The following is an 18,302-nucleotide window of genomic DNA, read 5'->3' as shown; positions in this document are numbered from 1 at the left end:
CCCCATGGCTGCAGTGGGGTTATATACCATAACCCCACCGCAACCATGTTCATGCCAGACTTAAGCTATGGACAACAAACACAATTACATTTTGTCGATTAGCAATTTGAAGAGGCACTGTTGCACTTCTTCACCACAGTGCCGGTGTGGTGAGACCATTTCAGGTCATCGGTGATGTGTACACCAAGGAAGTTCAAGCTTTTGATCCTATCTACTGCGTCCCCGTCGATGACGATGCAGGCATGCTCCCTCTTCTGTCTCCTGTAGTCCTCAATAAGATCCTTCCTTTGTATTGGCGTTGAGGGACAGGTTATTTTCCTGGGATCACTCCGCCAGCACAGGTGTGTCAGCATGTGTGTGTGTGTGTGTGTGTGTGTGTGTGTGTGTGTGTGTGTGTGTGTGTGTGTGTGTGTGTGTGTGAATTACCAATTTCTCACGTTGGAGCAGATTATTGTGAGTTAGTGTTGATTTGACGTTTGAAAGGGCGACTGCACTTCCTGATTCGGGCCTTATTTTAGATTTGGTTCTTTAAGAAATGCTAGCAGCCATGATTGAATTCAAACGGGAAGAGTGTGGTGTGAAGAGGTGTGAAGAGTTAACCAAATGATTAGCCAAGTTAGCCGGCTGGTGTGCGACTGTGGCGAAGTTGACCTATTGGCCTTTTAAAATGTAGTCCCATGTACATTTCCTGATGGTCCCTAACTAGCCCCATAGGGATGTCAAACCAAATTGATCATGGGTATTACGATCAGGTCGCGTGCAGCTGCACTCCGAACTGATGATTACGTGGGTGCTGCCGGCTGAGGGCATGTGGGCAGGATTCAAATAAACCCAACCCATAGGAAACTGTTATGTTACCCTTCATTCCATGACATACAATCTTTTCCTATCATCTCACAAATCTTAGTTTTGGACGAGACTTACTTTATGACCAAAATTATCGTATTTACACATGATACTAAACTTTGACACTGGAATAAATATTTGATTCATACCAATGAGACACAGGCCGTTTAAAAAAAAAATATATATAAAAAAAAACGAGAAGTTTCTTTTTAGGGGCAGTCACTCTTTATAAAGCTGCATGTTCCAGCAGAGGTGTGGTGGTATGTGGTAGCTAAGCCCTTCTGTCTTCCCCGGGGCCAGGTGTTGTGATGAGTGGATCTACCTGCTGAAACGGACGGATGGAGAAGTGCCTTAGCACACTACCAAGAAAAACACCGGAAAGAAGTTGGATAAAGAAATAGTGTAGAAAGAGAAATGCGCTGCTACGCTGTTGTAGTGATGTGCTGTCAAATCTTTCCAAGATGGGAGTATGAAATCAGGGAGGAGTTGTGAGGATAGATGAACTCCATTTAATGTAGGTAAACATTTGTTGTCAACTCATAAAAGGACTGCTGTTTAGTCTGGAACACATAGATAGGACACTTACGTCTGACTTGGCACCCCACTTGTCTCTCTAGTAGTTTGCATATTGTACACTTTATGTTGAATCTGTCTATTTGTACCTGTCCCTAGAGAGAGACCCTACATGTTTCAACAGACCCAACACATTTTTGTTATGGACACGAAATCAAATGCTTCGTCTGATCGTAAGTCTGTGGTTCTCATGGTTCAGTGGGTTAGAGCAGGGGAGTGCAACCCTTTGAGTCCCCAGGAACAGGTTTGATTTGGATTCCTACATGACTAGTCTGTAGATTGTCTGTAGAGCATCTACAGATGGACTATCCAATTAAAGTGTTACCGCTTCTGCTGAAAGCATATTAATCATACTTCAAAACATAGTAATTATGCAACGGTGACCTATGAGGAATGCATGTCTGGCATCTGTTTTGATTTGACGTACAGCACCAGTCAAAGGTTCAGACACACCTACTCATTCCAGGGGTTTTCTTTATTTTTACCATTTTCTACATTGTAGAATAATGGTGAGGACGTCAAAACTATGAAATATGGAATCATGTAGTAACCAGAAAAGTGTTAAACAAATCAAAATATATTTTATATTTGAGATTCTTCAAAGTAGCCACCCTTTGCCTTGATGACAGCTTTGCACACTCTTGGAATTCTCTCAACCAGCTTCATGAGGTAGTCACCTGGAATGCAATTCAGTTAACAACAGGTGTGTCTTGTTCAAAGTTATATAATAAGTTATATATATATATATAATAAGCCAAGAGTAACGACAGTCAATCATTACTTTAAGATATGAAGGTCAGTCAATCCGGAAAATGTCAAGAACTTTGAACGTTTCTTCAAATGTAGTTGCAAAAACCATCAAGCGCTATGATGGAACTGGCTCTCATGAGCACCGCCACAGGAAATTAAAATCCAGAGTTACCTCTGCTGCAGAGGATCCGTTCATTAGAGTACCCGCCTCAAATAAATGCTTCACAGAGTTCAAGTAACAGACACATCTCAACATCAACTGTTCAGAGGAGACTGTGTGAATCAGGCCTTCATGGTCAAATTGCTGCAAAGAAACCACTAATAATGGACACCAATAATAAGAAGATACTTGTTTGGGCCAAGAAACACGTGTAATCGACTTAGACCGGTGGAAATCTGTCCTTTGTTCTGAGTCCAGATTTAGATTTTTGGTTCCAACCGCTGTGTCTTTGTGAGACAGAGTAATTGAACGGATGATCTCTGCATGTGCAGTTCCCACCGTGAAGCATGGAGGAGGAGGTGTGATGGTTTGGGGGTTCTTTGCTGGTGACACCGTCAGTGATTTATTTAGAATTCAAGCCACACTTAACCAGCATGGCTACCACAGCATTCTGCGGCGATACGCCATCCCATCTTGATTTCACTTAATGGTACTATCATTTGTTTTTCAACAGTACAGTGACCCAACACACCTCCAGGCTGTGTAAGGACTATTTGACCAAGAAGGAGAGTGATTGAGGGCTGCATCAGATGACCTGGCCTCCACAATCACTTGAAAAGCAGCCAACAAGTGCTCGGCATATGTGGAAACTCCTTCAAGACTGTTGGAAAAGCATTCCATGTGATGCTGGTTGAGAGAATTCCAAGAGTGTGCAAAGCTGTCATCAAGGGTGGCTAGAATCTGAAATATATTTTGATTTAACACTTTTTGTGGTTACTACATGGCTCCATATGTGTTATTTCATAGTTTTGATGTCTTCAGTATTATTCTACAATGTAGAACATTTTGAAAAATAAAGAAAACCTTTGAATGACTAGGTGTGTCCAAACATTTGACTGGCACTGTATGAGAGAGCTCAGGTTGTACACCAACAGGTGTGTGGAAAGGTTATCACAACACAGTGCTATTTTCTGATCTTTCGACCTCTAGTGCTTCTTGAAACCCCCCTCCCCCCATTCCTTCCGCGAAGAGTAGGTAGGGCACTTTAGTTCATGCCACCTCCCAACACAGAGAGCTGTAACAGAACAGTAATCACTATAGCTGTTAACGCTTATTTGAGTCATGTGTGGAATAGTACTGAGATTTAAAAAGTGACTGTACCTGTAATGCTTTGTTTGGAGTTAATTTTGAAGGCATTTTTTGAAGGCGATGGTGAAATAGTGATTCATTTCAAATGAATTTGTCACGTAAACCTGTGACATTCAAGCTCAAAGGGGATTTAACAAATGGTTACATCCACAGTAGTATCACAGTAGGTTTGGCCTGGCATCATTTGAAACCTGTTGACTTAAAGTAACCTTTAGCTTTCAGCAACTCTTCGTACACATTGTAAACACAAACTAATCTCTGGTTAAACATTGTTGCAATGTGTGTAAGTTTATTTATTTTATTTTTTTTGTCCCAGTATACATTTTAGGTTGGACAGTCTGAAAGAAAATTGGCCCACCACACAACGTATAATATATATTGGTCTTAATAGTAATGTACTAACTATACACAAGAAGATGTATACAGTTTTTGGGCCATCATTGTTACATTTCCCAATCAATGACACAAAACCACACTGCTGGTGAAGCATGTAGCCTAGCTTCTGTTAACTTTTTTTTATTTTTTTTTACAGTACACCCAATTCTGCATACCTAAAGTTCACCTCTATGATTTTCATAGCTCGTCTAATCACCACCTCTTGACTAAACAGTCCTTAACACACTGCCATGATTGGTCAATGACTATTATTAACTTGTGCCATTCTGTTTGTCTCCTACCTGTTAGGTCTCTGGATGCTTCAGCTGTTCTCAGTACTGCTTTAAAAGATTCTGATTCAGAAATTCAGCAGATAGTGGCTTATCTGGAGTCAGACAGCGAGATGAAATTATTCCGTTCCACTCTCATTATAAGACCCTCTCCCACCCACGAGGGCATGGAGGAATCAAAACAGGACTTCCGCAAAGTCTCCCAGGTCACCGACAATGACACCACAGACCACACTGAATACAGTGTGGACTACAGTACAAGCACTATCACTGACCCCAATAGAACTGAAAGTGACCTAGGTCCAGTCGTACCAGAATACAAATGGAGAAACCAGGATGAGGGGGCGCAAACCACTTTCGACCCCACAGGTGTTTCCTGGCGCTCTGACTCTCAGTCGAATGAGTCAAGAGTGTCCACCACGTACAATGGATTGTACTCCTCCCTGTCCCCCTCCCTCCCTGTGTACAGACAACACCTCACCTCCCCCGGGCCGCCATTCCAGGAACCTGGCCTGTCCTCCCACTCCTCGAACATGCCCGGTTCCCCCGGCAACGGTCACTGGCTGAGCGACAGGAGCGAAGTTCAGCTGAGCCATGAGAGTAGCGAGCCAGAAACAGGCAGGGGGAGGAGGAGGGAGTGGGAAGAGGAGGAGGAGCTAGCCACTGCACCTGCAGGACAGAGAGAGAGAGGGGTAGAGCAAAAGAGTAGGGCGGGAGAGTCCGTGGCAAAGAAGATAAAATCAGGCTGTGATCCACAGTCGCTCCCAGTCTCAAACTTCTCCTCGGCGGGTCAGTCTATTGACGACGTGGACTACAGCAGAGACAGCAGTAACTTCTTCTCTGGGGTGTACAAGGCCACACTCGTGGAGCTGCTCCCTGACCCCTCCTCCTCAGACCCTTCCCCCTCTTCCTCTCCCGTGACCCCTGACCCAGGCTCCCCCTATCACGGTGACATGGAATGCCTGGTGGACACCCTGAAGAGCATGAACCCTATCCCGGTCCAGAGGCAGAGGAGCCTGCGTGGGACCACTGCCCCCTCCATCTTCTCCTCCCTTTCCCCTATCGTGGAGGATGCCCCCTGCTCCACCCCCACCAACACCAACACCAAATCTCCCCAGGTGCCCGCTGGGTCTTCGCTGGAGGTCCCTAACAACCGTTACATCCTTCCCGCAGACCTGGGCCTCAAACGGGGTGCCCCCAAAGAGATGCGCTCCCCTCTGGAGTTGATGAAGCTCCAGCAGCTCCAACAGCAGCAGGAGCAGCAGGCTGGGGACCATTTGAACCGTGGAAGCCTCAACCTCCCACTCCGAGCCTCGGCTCTTAACAGCATCATCGTGAGGAAGAGCTCCTTGGGCAGTGACTCGTCCTCAGAGCACTCGCCGTCCCCCATACTAAACGGAGGGAGCAACAACCAGTCTCCAAGCCCCTCGCGCCTGGACAACTCGTTCCTCTTCTCCAGCTATCGTTCAGCATCGATTGATCAGCCACAGGAGAATGGCAATGCCCATAGCCCAGGCCAGCGGCCCTCTCTTTTCCGTACGAGCTCCCTACCGGACATAGGGCCTAACCAGGACCGCATGAGCTCAGGGGTTGGTATGGGCATGGCCGGTGGGCCTGGGAGCAGACTTGGATTTGAATCTGGAGCTGGAACCGGAACTGACCCTTCTACCCCCTTCCGCTACGAACGTTTCTCCTCCCTGATGTCTGGCTCCTTAACCGGAAACAACACCGACACCAACTCTCGAATGAGCAGGCCCCCTCCCCTCCCTAGCTTCACCTCTACCCTCGGAAGCCTCGGCAGTCCCACAAGCTCATCTCTGGACATCCACAGGTCGTTCGCCAATTCTAACGACTCCCAGTCCAAGCTCAGCCCGGGACTGGGTGGTATGGGCTCTGTGGGCTCTATTGGTCTGGGTCTGCAGAGGAGCTTCAGTAACGAAGGCCTGAACTCACCACTGTTCAACACAGCGTCTGTCCATGGAGGATCTCACTTCAGTCCAGAGCCAGAGAAGAACCTGATGCCCAAGTATAGAGCTTTCCCCGACGCCTATGTGAGTACTTTTAGTTGGAAAAGGTTTCAGGAAGATTGTGTGAATACTGGGATCATGGGGATGGTAAAAGGAGTGTGATAGAATTCATGACAAAGAGTCATTTGGGAAGGGGTCTAGTACAGGGGGGAATAGGGGCATTGAATAGGACTGCAATTGGATTGGATTTGTCTTGGACACGTATTTCACCATTGGCCTCATGACACATTTTTTAAAACATGTGTAGTGAGAGATTGTGAGAACACAGTGTGAGAGGAAAATAATATAGGAGGGATAGGAAGAAATGGAACTCAGCCTAAGTTTTCAGGATGTCCATGTTTAACACGCCTACCGAGCATTTTTGTCATTCGTTTACATGGACGTTTTTTGAAGAACAGATGAGTTTAGGAAGAGATTTATGTGACAATCTGATTTGAGAAAAAGTGCAAATTACCATTGTAGGTTCCTTTCACTTAATGAGTTCCACCGCGGTGACGCCGATGCCCTTTCCGGATGAAAGGTGAAATGGTACAGGAGGCCTATTGAAACGCAATGGATCCCATGGCTAGAAGCATTACATCAGCCACAGTATCCGTGCTCCCGTCTCATGTAGCTACTAGCTCCTCCCATCTGCATTCGTAATACACATTTTCAGCTCTCTAATAAATACAGTCACAGCAAACGATACAGATGAGCAAAAAAAAGCGGGACAAGACGCATCTCTGACGGGACATGGCAGGAGTTACAACATCCCACAAGGCCACATCCTTATGTTCCCGCTAATGACATTGTCAGGCATATACATCATCCACACAGGTGCGTGTACATACTGACATTAGGAGATACTGAGCACCGCTCGTCCAGTGGGGAGCTTTATCTTTCACCATTCGACCGAGACGTTGACACTGTGTTTTGCAGAGTTGGCACAGTGCACACGCGTTCTGTTTGTGTGCCGGTCCGGATATCTAATAACCCTGTCTCCCCTCAGGCCACAGGTAGACCTGAGCAGCTCATGTTTCTGTCACTGAGACTATTATTGACCCTTTCACCGTGTGATTTGGCTCCTCAATGGAACTGGCTCTCTGACCTCCGTTATATCGGTAGAATCCTTGTATACATCTGAATGTGAGATCCACGTGTGGGACTCAAGTTGACATTAATCTATGATTTATGCAAGAGTTTCTGGGCATGCATAGCCTAGATCTCAGCTAAGAATTCGGGACAGAGGTCAACACGGGCAGTTAGCCACCAGCATTACAGGTTACCAAACTGACCTACATGAATGCTACGTCACCAGAACAGGTACAATGAGTGGCCTGTTATCATCTGGGTGTTGCCAGGCATGTGATTTGGAGACTGTTTTCACTGCCCACTGTTGGCTTTTACAGCCTCATCCTGCTTTCCTTTTGCCGAGAGAGAGAGAGAGAGAGAGAGAGAGGCAAAGGGAGAGAGAGGCAAAGGGAGAGAGAGAGAGAGAGGCAAAGGGAGAGTGAGACATCAAGAGAAGGAGAGCTAGAGATGGGGAGTGTGAAAGGGTGAAAGAGAAAGTCCAACACACGCAGAGACATACCTTTCAGAACAAAACTGTTGGAGTTTAGGAGGGGGAATTTGAACATACAGGAATGTTCATGATCTTAATAAGATGCGTCTATGGCAACAGGCCTTGGACCCACTGTACATCTATGTCTGTACATCTATGTCTGTACATCTATGTCTGTACATCTATGTCTGTACATCTATGTCTGTACATCTATGACATGAATGAAAGCTATCCATCCAGTTAGTATTAGGGGCATAATTCATCTTGGCACAGTGTTCTCGGCAGCACTTATCCACCCTGCGATCGAATCCTGCTTGGGCTGACACTCCTCATCTTTTCATCTTTCGTTTACCTCAACTTTGACCTTTGCTTACTGGTGGATCTGACAGAGCTGAGTCGACAGCCTGGCCCAGGAGAGGAGGGAGGGTGGTGGAAGGGGGGGGACGATTAAGTCTTCTCTGTCTTTCCCCCCGCTGTTCCGTTCATCTCGCTCTTACACATGTCTGTGCGCAGTCTGAACGTATCGTGCTGAGACGGCGCGATGTAATCTGTAAGCACATTTCCAGCCTGCGGTGCTTGGCTGGAGGTTGACACTTGGAAGGTGGAGAGGCGTGGGTACATGATAGGCTGTGACAATGCCAGTATTGCAAAACACCAAGCAGACCAAACTCTTTAGTCCTTTAAAAACCTGCTGTGTGTAAAAAAAAACACAATGATGTTTGTTTCCAACGTTAGGGCTGTTTTCATAAAGAAGTTAAATTTGCTTTGTGTTTTGTTTCCTTGCCACGATACTAAAGAGTATCGCCACACTGGTATCGTCCTGGAGCTTTTATTTAACTAGGCAAGTCAGTTTAAAAAGAAAAATCTTATTTACAATGACGGCCTACCAAAAGGCAAAAGGCCGCAGGGGATGGGGATTAAAAAATAATCATAAAATAAATATAGAACTAAACACACTTCACGACAAGAGACAACACTACCTAAAGAGAGGCTTAAGACAACAACATAGCAAGGCAGCAACACATGACATCACAGCGTGGTAGCAACACAACATGACATGGTAGAAACACAACATGGGAGCAGCACAACATGGTATCAGCACAAAACATGGTACAAAAATGATTGCACACGGACAACAGCACAAAGGGCAAGAAGGTAGAGGCAACATTGCATCACGCAAAGCAGTCAACTGTCAGTGAGAGTGTCCATGATTGAGTCTTTGAATAAATAGATTGAGTTAAAACTGTTAAAACAGTTTGAGTGTTTGTTGCAGCTCGTTCCAGTCTATCAGCAGCAGCGAACTGAAAAGTCGAGTGATCCAGGGATGTGTGCTTTGGGGACCTTTTAACAGAATGTGACTGGCAGAACTGGTGTTGTATGTGGAGGATGAGGGCTGGAGTAGATATCTCAGATAGGGGGGAGTGAGGCCTAAGAGGGTTTTAGAAATTAGCATCAACCAGTGGGTCTTGCGGCAGGTATACTGAGATGACCAGTTTCCAGAGGGGTATAGAGTGCAGTGATGTGTCCTATAAGGAGCATTGGTGGTAAATCTGATGGCCGAATGGTAAAGAACATCAAGCCGCTCGAGAGCACCTTAACCTCCGATCTATAAATGACGTCTCTGTAATCTAGCATGGGCAGGATGGTCATCTGAATAAGAGTTAGTTTGGCAGCTGGGGTGAAAGAGGAGCGATTACGATAGAGGAAACCAAGTCTAGATTTCATTTTAGCCTGCAGCTTTGATATGTGCTGAGAGAAGGACAGTGTACCGTCTAGCCATACTCCCAAGTACTTGTATGAGGTGACTACCTCAAGCTCTAAACCCTCAGAGGTAGTAATCACACCTTTGGGGAGAGGGGCATTCTTCTTACCAAACCACATGACCTTTCTTTGGGAGGTGTTCAGGACAAGATTAATGGCAGAGAAAGCTTGTTGGACACTAAGAAAGCTTTGTTGTAGAGCATTTAACACAACATCCAGGGAGATGCCAGCTGAGTATAAGACTGGATCTGCATATACAGTGGGGCAAAAAAGTACTTAGTCAGCCACCAATTGTGCAAGTTCTCCCACTTAAAAAGATGAGAGGCCTGTAATTTTCATCATAGGTACACTTCAACTATGACAGACAAAATGAGAAAGAAAATCCAGAAAATCACATTGTGGGATTTTTAATGAATTTATTTGCAAATTATGGTAGAAAATAAGTATTAATCCAGTTATAATATATAGGCTGTCTCATCGTTGTCGGTGATTAGGCCTACCACTGTTGTGTCATCGGCAAACTTAATGATGAGTCGTGCCTGGCCATGCAGTTATGAGTGAACAGGGAGTGCAGGAGGGGACTGAGCACGTACGCTTGAGGGGCCCCCGTGTTGAGTATCAGCAAGGCTGATGTGTTGTTACCTACCCTTACCACCTGGGGGCAGCCCTTCTGGGAGTCCAGGATCCAGTTGCAGAGGGAGGTGTTTAGTCCCAGGGTCCTTAGCTTAGTGATGAGCTTTGAGGGCACTATGGTGTTGAATGCTGAGCTGTAGTCAATGAATAGCATTCTCACGTAGGTATTTCTATTGTCCAGGTGGGAAAGAGCAGTGTGGATTGCAATAGAGATTGCATCATCTGTTGATCTTTTGGGGCGGTATGCAAATTGGAGTGGGTCTAGGGTTTCTGTGATAATGGTGTTGATGTGAGCCGTGACCAGCCTATCAAAGCACTTCATGGCTACAGACGTGAGTGCTACAGGTCAGTAGTCATTTAGGCAGGTTACCTTAGTGTTTGTAATACCAACATGTTGGGTGGTCTGCTTGAAACATGTTGGTATTACAGACTTAGTCAGGGACAGGTTGAAAATGTCAGTGAAAACACTTGCCAGGTCAACGCATGCTCGGAGTACACGTCCTGTGGCCTTGTGAATGTTGACCTGTTTAAAGGTCTTGCTCACACCGGCTGTGGAGTGTGTGATCACACAGTCGTCCAGAACAGCTGTGTCTCTCATGCATGTTTCAGTGTTACTTGCCTTGAAGCGAGCATAGAAGTAATTTAGCTCATCTGATAGGCTTGTGTCACTGGGCAGCTCGCGGCTGTGCTTCCCTTTATAGTCTGTAATACTTTGCAAGCCCTGCCACCTCCGACGAGCGCCGGAGCCGGTGTAGTACAATTCAATCTTAGTCCTGTAATGCCTGCTTGAAAGCGGCAGCTCTTCCATTTAGCTCAGTGCTGATGTTGCCTGTAATCCATGGCATCTGGTGTGGGTATGTATGTACGTACAGTCACTGTGGGGATGACGTCATCGATGCACTTACTGATGTGGTGTACTCTTAAATGCCATCGGAAGAATTCCTGAACATGTTCCAGTCTGTGTTAGCAAAATAGTCCCGTAGCTTAGCATCTGCTTCATCTCACCACTTTTTTATTGACCAGGTCACTGGTGCTCCCTGTTTTAGTTTTTGCTTGTAAGCAGGAATTAGGAGGATAGAATTATGGTCTTGATTTGCCAAATGGAGGGAGAGAGAGAACTTTGTATGCGTCTCTGTGTGTGGAGTTAAGGAGGTCTAGAGGTTTTTTTTCCTCTGGTTGAACATTTAACATGCTGGTAGAAATGAGGTAACATGGATTTAAGTTTCCCTGCATTAAAGTCCCCAGCCAATCGGAGCGCTGCCTCTCGATGAGCGTTTTCCTGTTTGCTTTTGGCTGTATATATTATACTCCGTTCAAAGGCACTGATCTTTTGTCTTGCCCATTCACCTTCTGAATGGCACACATACACACACAAGCCATATCTCAAGGCTTACAAATCCTTCTTTAACCTGCCTCCTCCCCTTCATCTACGCTGATTGAAGTGGATTTAACAGGAGACACCATTAAGGGATTATAGAGTTCACCTGGATTCACCTGGACAGTCTGTCATGGAAAGCGCCATATACGTTATGAATTATGCAGGTCAATTGTCTTTAGCATGGACTAGTGTCCTTTACAACCATTTTCCTGTCGCAAACTGGAAAGGCACACTCCGCACATAAACAATCTGGATAAATACCGCAGTACACCTTTGACAAAAGGACCTTGGCAGCGCTGTGTCGTCAACTGATGATCCCTCCATTGTGGGATGTGCTCACTTCGTCTCTCAGCAGTTTCAGTCGGTTTTTTTCCTACCCCCAAAGACAACAGAGATACACGCTGTGTGTTTAATGACTGTACACGTTGACTTACGGCTCGGCTCACACGACGCACCTGCAGCATTTTGAATACTGAGTCTGGTAAGGCATCTCCCTCTGCAAGCGAAGATGCATGACAAAAAGAGCATGAACCTTTCTTGCCTTAAATTCTTCAATTGCACTTAATGACATTATTTCATTCATGTTGGCACGTCTCTTTTAACGCTGCTGCTACTCTCGGTTTATCACATATGCATAGTCACTTTAACTATACATTCATGTACATACTACCTCAATTGGGCCGACCATCCAGTGCCCTCACACATTGGCTAACCGGGCTATCTCCATTGTGTCCCACCCGCCAACCCCTCTTATTCCCTGTGAAATGGCAATGGCAAAGCCAAGGTAGTAATCGGAGGTCTTTTAAGCTGTGGCTCAATCCTGCCCTCGGCTCATTTTCAAGTGAGCGGGTGGGACACAGTCGACCGGTGTCCTGTTACTGTTTCGAATGCTCAAGCTGAATGAAGTCGAGGGCCACTTTGTTATAGTTCAAGGCTCATTTAGCCACAAACGTTTCAGGGTGCCGTGTTAAGGCAGCAAGTCTTACTAGACAGTCCTGCCAGGATAAGCAATGTGTGGATTGGAGCAGCAACAGATTCTGTTCATGACCTGAATATGATATGAAAGTCCCGCCTACTTCCTGGATCATGTCACATGCAATTTTTGAATGGCCTTCAAGATTGTCTTCAAATTTATGAAGATGCGGTCACTTAAGATATATGTCAAATTCCAGTTGTATTCAGGGATTAATTTACTTCTGCCTGATGCTTTTCATTAAGGTTTTCGATAGTGGTTTCTTTTCGTAACCAAAAGCCTTCGTAGATGGCATTGGGTAGAAGTAAATGAATCCACTAATACGAATCGAATTGTACATATCTTAATTGACCGCGTTTTCATGAATTTGATGATATGATTTTGAAGGCCATTCAAAAACAGGATTGGATATGATCCAGGAAGTAGGAAGGACTTTCATACCATATTTGATCTTTGATTATAGAGTGTAAAGCGATCTAGAGGATAAGTTCCTATTTTCTATGAGCTCCTACTGCAAAGAGTCAAGCAGACATTTGATACCCTAATGACTTGCACATAAAGAGACACACACACACACACACACACACGCACACAAAACAAACACACACACACACACACGCACACAAAACAAACACAAACTCTCTACCTGTCCACCCAGAAAGGTGAAGGACTACAGACCGCAGTGTGGACACATTCTATTGCATTCCAGCTACATGCCACTAGTACATGTCATTGAGAAACAGGTGTAACCAAGGAATGTCAAGGTCTGGTGAGACGAGAACAAATGACACAAGAATGTGTCTTTCTCACTTCCTTCTAGGTTGTTGTGCTTTCAAAATGGCCACTACCCTCTCCTCGTCTTCCTCAGAACCAGTTCTCCTAGATGGAGGAATACTGAAATTGTCTTTTACTGGCTGAAATAACGTGAAATAGATCAACAGTAGTAAATCACTGCAAAGGGTATTCCCACTTTTGAATGGTTAACTGTGTGGACAAAAATACACACACACACACACACACACACACACACACACACACACACACACACACACACACACACACACACACACACACACACACACACACACACACACACACACACACACACACACACACACACACACACACACACACACACACACACACACACACACACACACACACACGCAGTAGTAGTTTGTTGTTGTCTGTCTCATGCCTCTCAATGTGAAGTTGATGTTTGCATTCTCTCAGGGAGTAATGGGACATGGGTGGCCTGGTGTGTGTTCATCAGTAGTTGCAAAATGGGTTGACAGGGTGGCTGGGGTTTTTAGATTGAACATTTCTGTAGTTGTTTGGGTACTGTTGCTGCAGTAGTTGAGATATTTTGATGTTTGGCATGTTAACTATTTAGATTCCAATCCCTAATGTGTTGTCCAAGACAAGTTAAACATGACATACTGTAGAAAGTCTAGTGATGCACTGTTACATTTAAAAATAAATATATATACATCTTAGTCATTTAGCAGACGCTTTTATCCAGAGCAACTTACCGCATTCATCTTAAAAGATTGATAGGTAAGATAACTATGTGCTATTTATAGTGGTTTGATAATAGTATGAAATGACTAGATGGCTGTTTTCTCTGTGTGTCTGCAGCTCACCAAGGAGAAAGAACATGGAAAGCTCAACCCTCGGCCAGGAAAGGTGAGTGTCTGTCTGACTGTGAAACAACTTCACCTCTATCCCTCATCTATCGTCTTTGTCCTACAGTATACAATGTGTCCTGAAGTAAAGGTCAATGTCCCATTGCAACCTTTTTTTTAGATGTAGTGAAGGATGACTGCTCACCAGGATAGCCACCATGTTAGCAGTTTTTCACCAGGTTAGCCGTTAGGATTAATGAGGATAATTCAAAGTGAATTAATGGCTTCACACTTCACCGTACCCCAAAGTGACAGTTAGTTGCCGAAGGCAAGTAATTAAGGATGAGGAGAGGGATCTCATGTAGAGCATGGTAAAGCTGAGGAAATGAGATGAGTATGATTCCAGTCAGATTCACTCAGCCAAACATCATTCTCTATTTAGGCTGTTGAACATTTGGATCAGTCAATCAGATCTGTGTGGAAGTGGAAAGAAAGCCATTGTCTTTTTTCCAATGCACACTTAGTGGTTTGGACAATATTACTGAAAGCCCAGTTCATTCACTATAGTCCTAACATACTACAAGAGTAGGGGTTCCCAACCTAAGGGTCGCAACCCCAGCATAGGGTCGCCAAAGCTTGCAGTGCTTTATTTGAGAGGAAATCAAAAGTCAAATCAGTGCATAATTTGTAAATTGGAAGGTTCCGGAACAAAAAGTGAACAAAAGAGGGGGGTGACCTGGGCAGCTCTGAGGTACCTGGAAGCAGAAAGCATTGCATGCATATCATCGCATTTGCATAGTGGAATAGAGCTGTAGAGGCGAGGCATTTCAGTAGCCTAGGGTCCGGGGAAAATGTGCTCTTTTTCTAAACTCATTTCATGACTGGAGACTTTGGCAGAATCATTTTTTAATACTGTTACAAATGATGGAAATGACTGGCTACTCTGACAATCTGAGATCAATAAAAACGACCGTGAATCCATCAATAGCCCAGGCCTAGGTGTATGCAGTCATGTTGTAGGCTACAATATGAACAGGAAATGATGGTCCTAAAAATGCTTTCCAGTTTCACTGATTTATTTACCCAATGATGAGCAGCTCACTCACTGGTGATGGCCGACGCGTTTATGCCAAAAGCCTATCTCTTTCTTGGTTCACAAAGAGGCAACTCGAATGAACTTTGATCGCTTTTCCTCAAAAACATTGGGCGTACTTGATCGGCATGCTTTAGTTTTATTGTTGGTTATGGTTTCAAGTCTCTCGTTATTAGCCATTCACAATTACTTCCTCTTTGGCAGAAGTTACATCCATGCCTTGCCAATGCTTTTGTGCTCCAGTCAAACGATCCTGTGCTCAAACAATTACTGTGGTATTTAAATTACCGTGGTGGGGTTACTAAGTAACACTAGCTACATACCTGCCCTATTTGCCTTTTGCCATTAAGATTATGAAACTAGATAAATGTCAAGCTTGCTCCTGCATGCTCCAATTAGCTTTTCTCCGTCAACATGGAATTTGTCATGGCACCTACAGACTTGCTTGACATTTAGCTCCGACAGGTTCTGATTTAAAGAGCCTGGCTGTGATGCACAATAGCATACGGTACCTTGCCTGAACGTTCACATGGCTAACAACACAAAGCGGCTGTAGCTAAGTTGCGTCACACTCTCTTTGCTGTTTGCTGCCTCTAGTGATGGAGGAAAGAGCTGGCTAGAGTTAGCCTGGCCATGAGATTAGCGTGTTCCTTTAATATACAGCAAGAAGTGGCGGGCGCTCAACAAACGTGAGTCAACTGTGCAAACCAAAAAATGACATCATCGTTGAAAAGAAACGGGGACGCAAACCTCGCTCACCATTAAAAGCATGTTGGTTTTATTTGAGCGACCTATCAAAAGCTTGACATTCCCTTTTTTTTACAACGGCCTTGATCAGAACGTTTTAATGTGCGTCAGAGGTATTGGCTAAAGCACAAACAGATCTAGAATCCATGCTAGGATGGAGCACGGTACAGTATCCGTGTGCTCTTTTAAGTTGAGCATCTCTAATGAAATGGTGCTGTCTTTTCCAGATGTTCATCTTTGACCAGCCAGGAATGTGTGGCCAGCGGATTGAGGTGCGGAGTGATGTCATTGATGCCACACCCTGGCAACTACAGGAGACTATCTCGATCAGGGTTGTCAGGGGAGGGTAAGTATTCAAATGCACGCACACTCGCTCACTCACTCACTGTTGTAGTTAGAACTGCTCATGGACATTAGACTTGAGGGGATGCACACACCCACACACGGGTATATGACACGCAGGGACACACACAGACACACAAACAGTCAGTTGTGAACAGATCGACAATGGATGTAATCACCTGTTCCAAAGCACCTTATGTGTCCTGGAATAAAGCCACAGAGAGATGGTGTCATTGGTGCCTATATTTTACTGCCTCCAGCAGCAAACATAACCAAAGGTCACACTTTTTCCTCGTGTCACATGTCACTTCCACATATTTGGCCCAACCTCAAAGCAAGAAACAATATTTAAACTGTCCTGTCAATGTTATTAAAGTATCTCCAATGCTGCCAAATCATGTAGATCTTGAATGCCCCCCTATCACCTGCTGAGATACACGGAACTGAACACCAATGTCTGAAATTAGACACGCTTTAAGCAGTAATACACACACACACACACACACACACACACACACACACACACACACACACACACACACACACACACACACACACACACACACACACACACACACACACACACACACACACACACACACACACACACACACACACACACACTAATCCATAGAATTATGATCAAGATAATTGCAGTATGATCTCAACCAAATACCTAGTAGTAATACACACTGTAGTCCTTTTATTAATCCAGAGAGGAAATGGACGATTTATTCTAAGGAAATGGAGCAACGGCATGCAGTCCAACACCTGCACTGGGTGCGAGCACTGCAGCGGGAATCTTTTACGTCTCTCACACACATCCCTTTCTCTGTGCTGCTGTGACTTTTTGAGGAGATCTCTGGAGAGGGGACTAAGGTCTTGGCATGCTCTATTGCAATATTTGCATATCTGTCTACCTGTCTCTCCCTCTTGTTATAATTTGCCTACTCTAAAAGAATTAATGAAAATAGTCTCTCACAACCTATTACTGTACACTCTCTTAGAATAAAAGGTCCTATCCAGACTTCGGTCGTCAGTTGAATGGTGTTTCCTCTGACACAATGGTGCGGCCGGCTTCCGGATTAAGCGGGCGGGGTGTTAAGAAGCGCGGTTTGGCGCCTCCAGCGGTCTTAAGGCACTGCATCGCCCCGCTTGAGGCGTCGCTACAGCCCCGGGTTTGTTCCCAGGCTGTGTCACAGCCGGCCGTGACTGGGAAAACCATGAGGCGGCACACAATTGGCCCAGGGTCATCTGGGTTATGGGGGAGGGTTTGGCCGGCCGGGATTTCCTTGTCCCATCGCGCTCTAGCAACTCCTTGTGGCGGGCCGGGCGCCTGCAAGCTGATTTCGGTTGCCAGTTGTACAGTGTTTCCTCCGACACATTGGTGCGGCTGGCCTCTGGGTTAAGCGAGCAGTGTGTCAAGAAGCAGTGCGACTTGGCAGGGTCGTGTTTTTTAGGATACATGGCTCTTGACCTTTGCCTCTCCTGAGTCTGTACGGGAGTTGCAGCGATGGGACAAGACTGTAACTACCAATTGGATATCGCGAAAAAGGTGTAAAAGTGATTATGAATGAATCAATATAGGTCATGCATTATGTTCAAATGAATCTTGTTCAGACCATGGACTTTAATTTTCCTGTCTTTCCATTCCTCTCTGCAGCTGGGTCTTGTATGAGAAGCCCAACTTCAAAGGGGAGAAGATAGCTCTGGACGAGGGGGACATAGAGCTCACCTACCCCTTCGACGCCCCTGAGGAGGAAGGGGAACAACAACAGGAGCAAAATGGAGTGGACGGACAGAAGGAGGGAGGAGAAGAAGTTGTGGAGGCCAAGCCGGCCAGGAGGTTCATCATAGGATCAGTACGAAGAGCAGTCAGGGTAAGAAGAAGTCACAGATTACTATTATGATAAGCCATAGAGCATTGTTTCTCAAACCAGGCCTTTTTGAGTAGCCGCTAATTCCAAAGGCTTTAGCCATGTTAGATTCTAAATTCTTGTACGAATCCAGTCAGACTGGATGTTGCAGCTGCATAGCACA

At 45.2% G+C, this 18,302-nt stretch overlaps 1 protein-coding gene across 1 annotated transcript in view; it reads left to right on the top strand.

Moving 5' to 3' along the window:
• Window positions 1–18,302, top strand: part of LOC118399214 (uncharacterized) — a 63,405-nt gene that overhangs the window by 30,048 nt on the left and 15,055 nt on the right. The window contains exons 4-7 of the mRNA XM_035795113.2: window positions 4,163–6,194; window positions 14,094–14,141; window positions 16,148–16,266; window positions 17,926–18,142. Coding sequence (XP_035651006.2) covers window positions 4,163–6,194; window positions 14,094–14,141; window positions 16,148–16,266; window positions 17,926–18,142 — 2,416 coding nt within the window. The remainder of the gene's footprint in view (window positions 1–4,162; window positions 6,195–14,093; window positions 14,142–16,147; window positions 16,267–17,925; window positions 18,143–18,302) is intronic.

Source organism: Oncorhynchus keta, chromosome 20 (genome assembly GCF_023373465.1).
Source record: "Oncorhynchus keta strain PuntledgeMale-10-30-2019 chromosome 20, Oket_V2, whole genome shotgun sequence".
In the NCBI taxonomy this organism is placed as follows: Eukaryota; Metazoa; Chordata; class Actinopteri; order Salmoniformes; family Salmonidae; genus Oncorhynchus; species Oncorhynchus keta.
The sequence above is the reverse complement of the archived record's forward strand: the minus strand, read 5'-3'. Positions and strand labels throughout refer to the sequence as shown.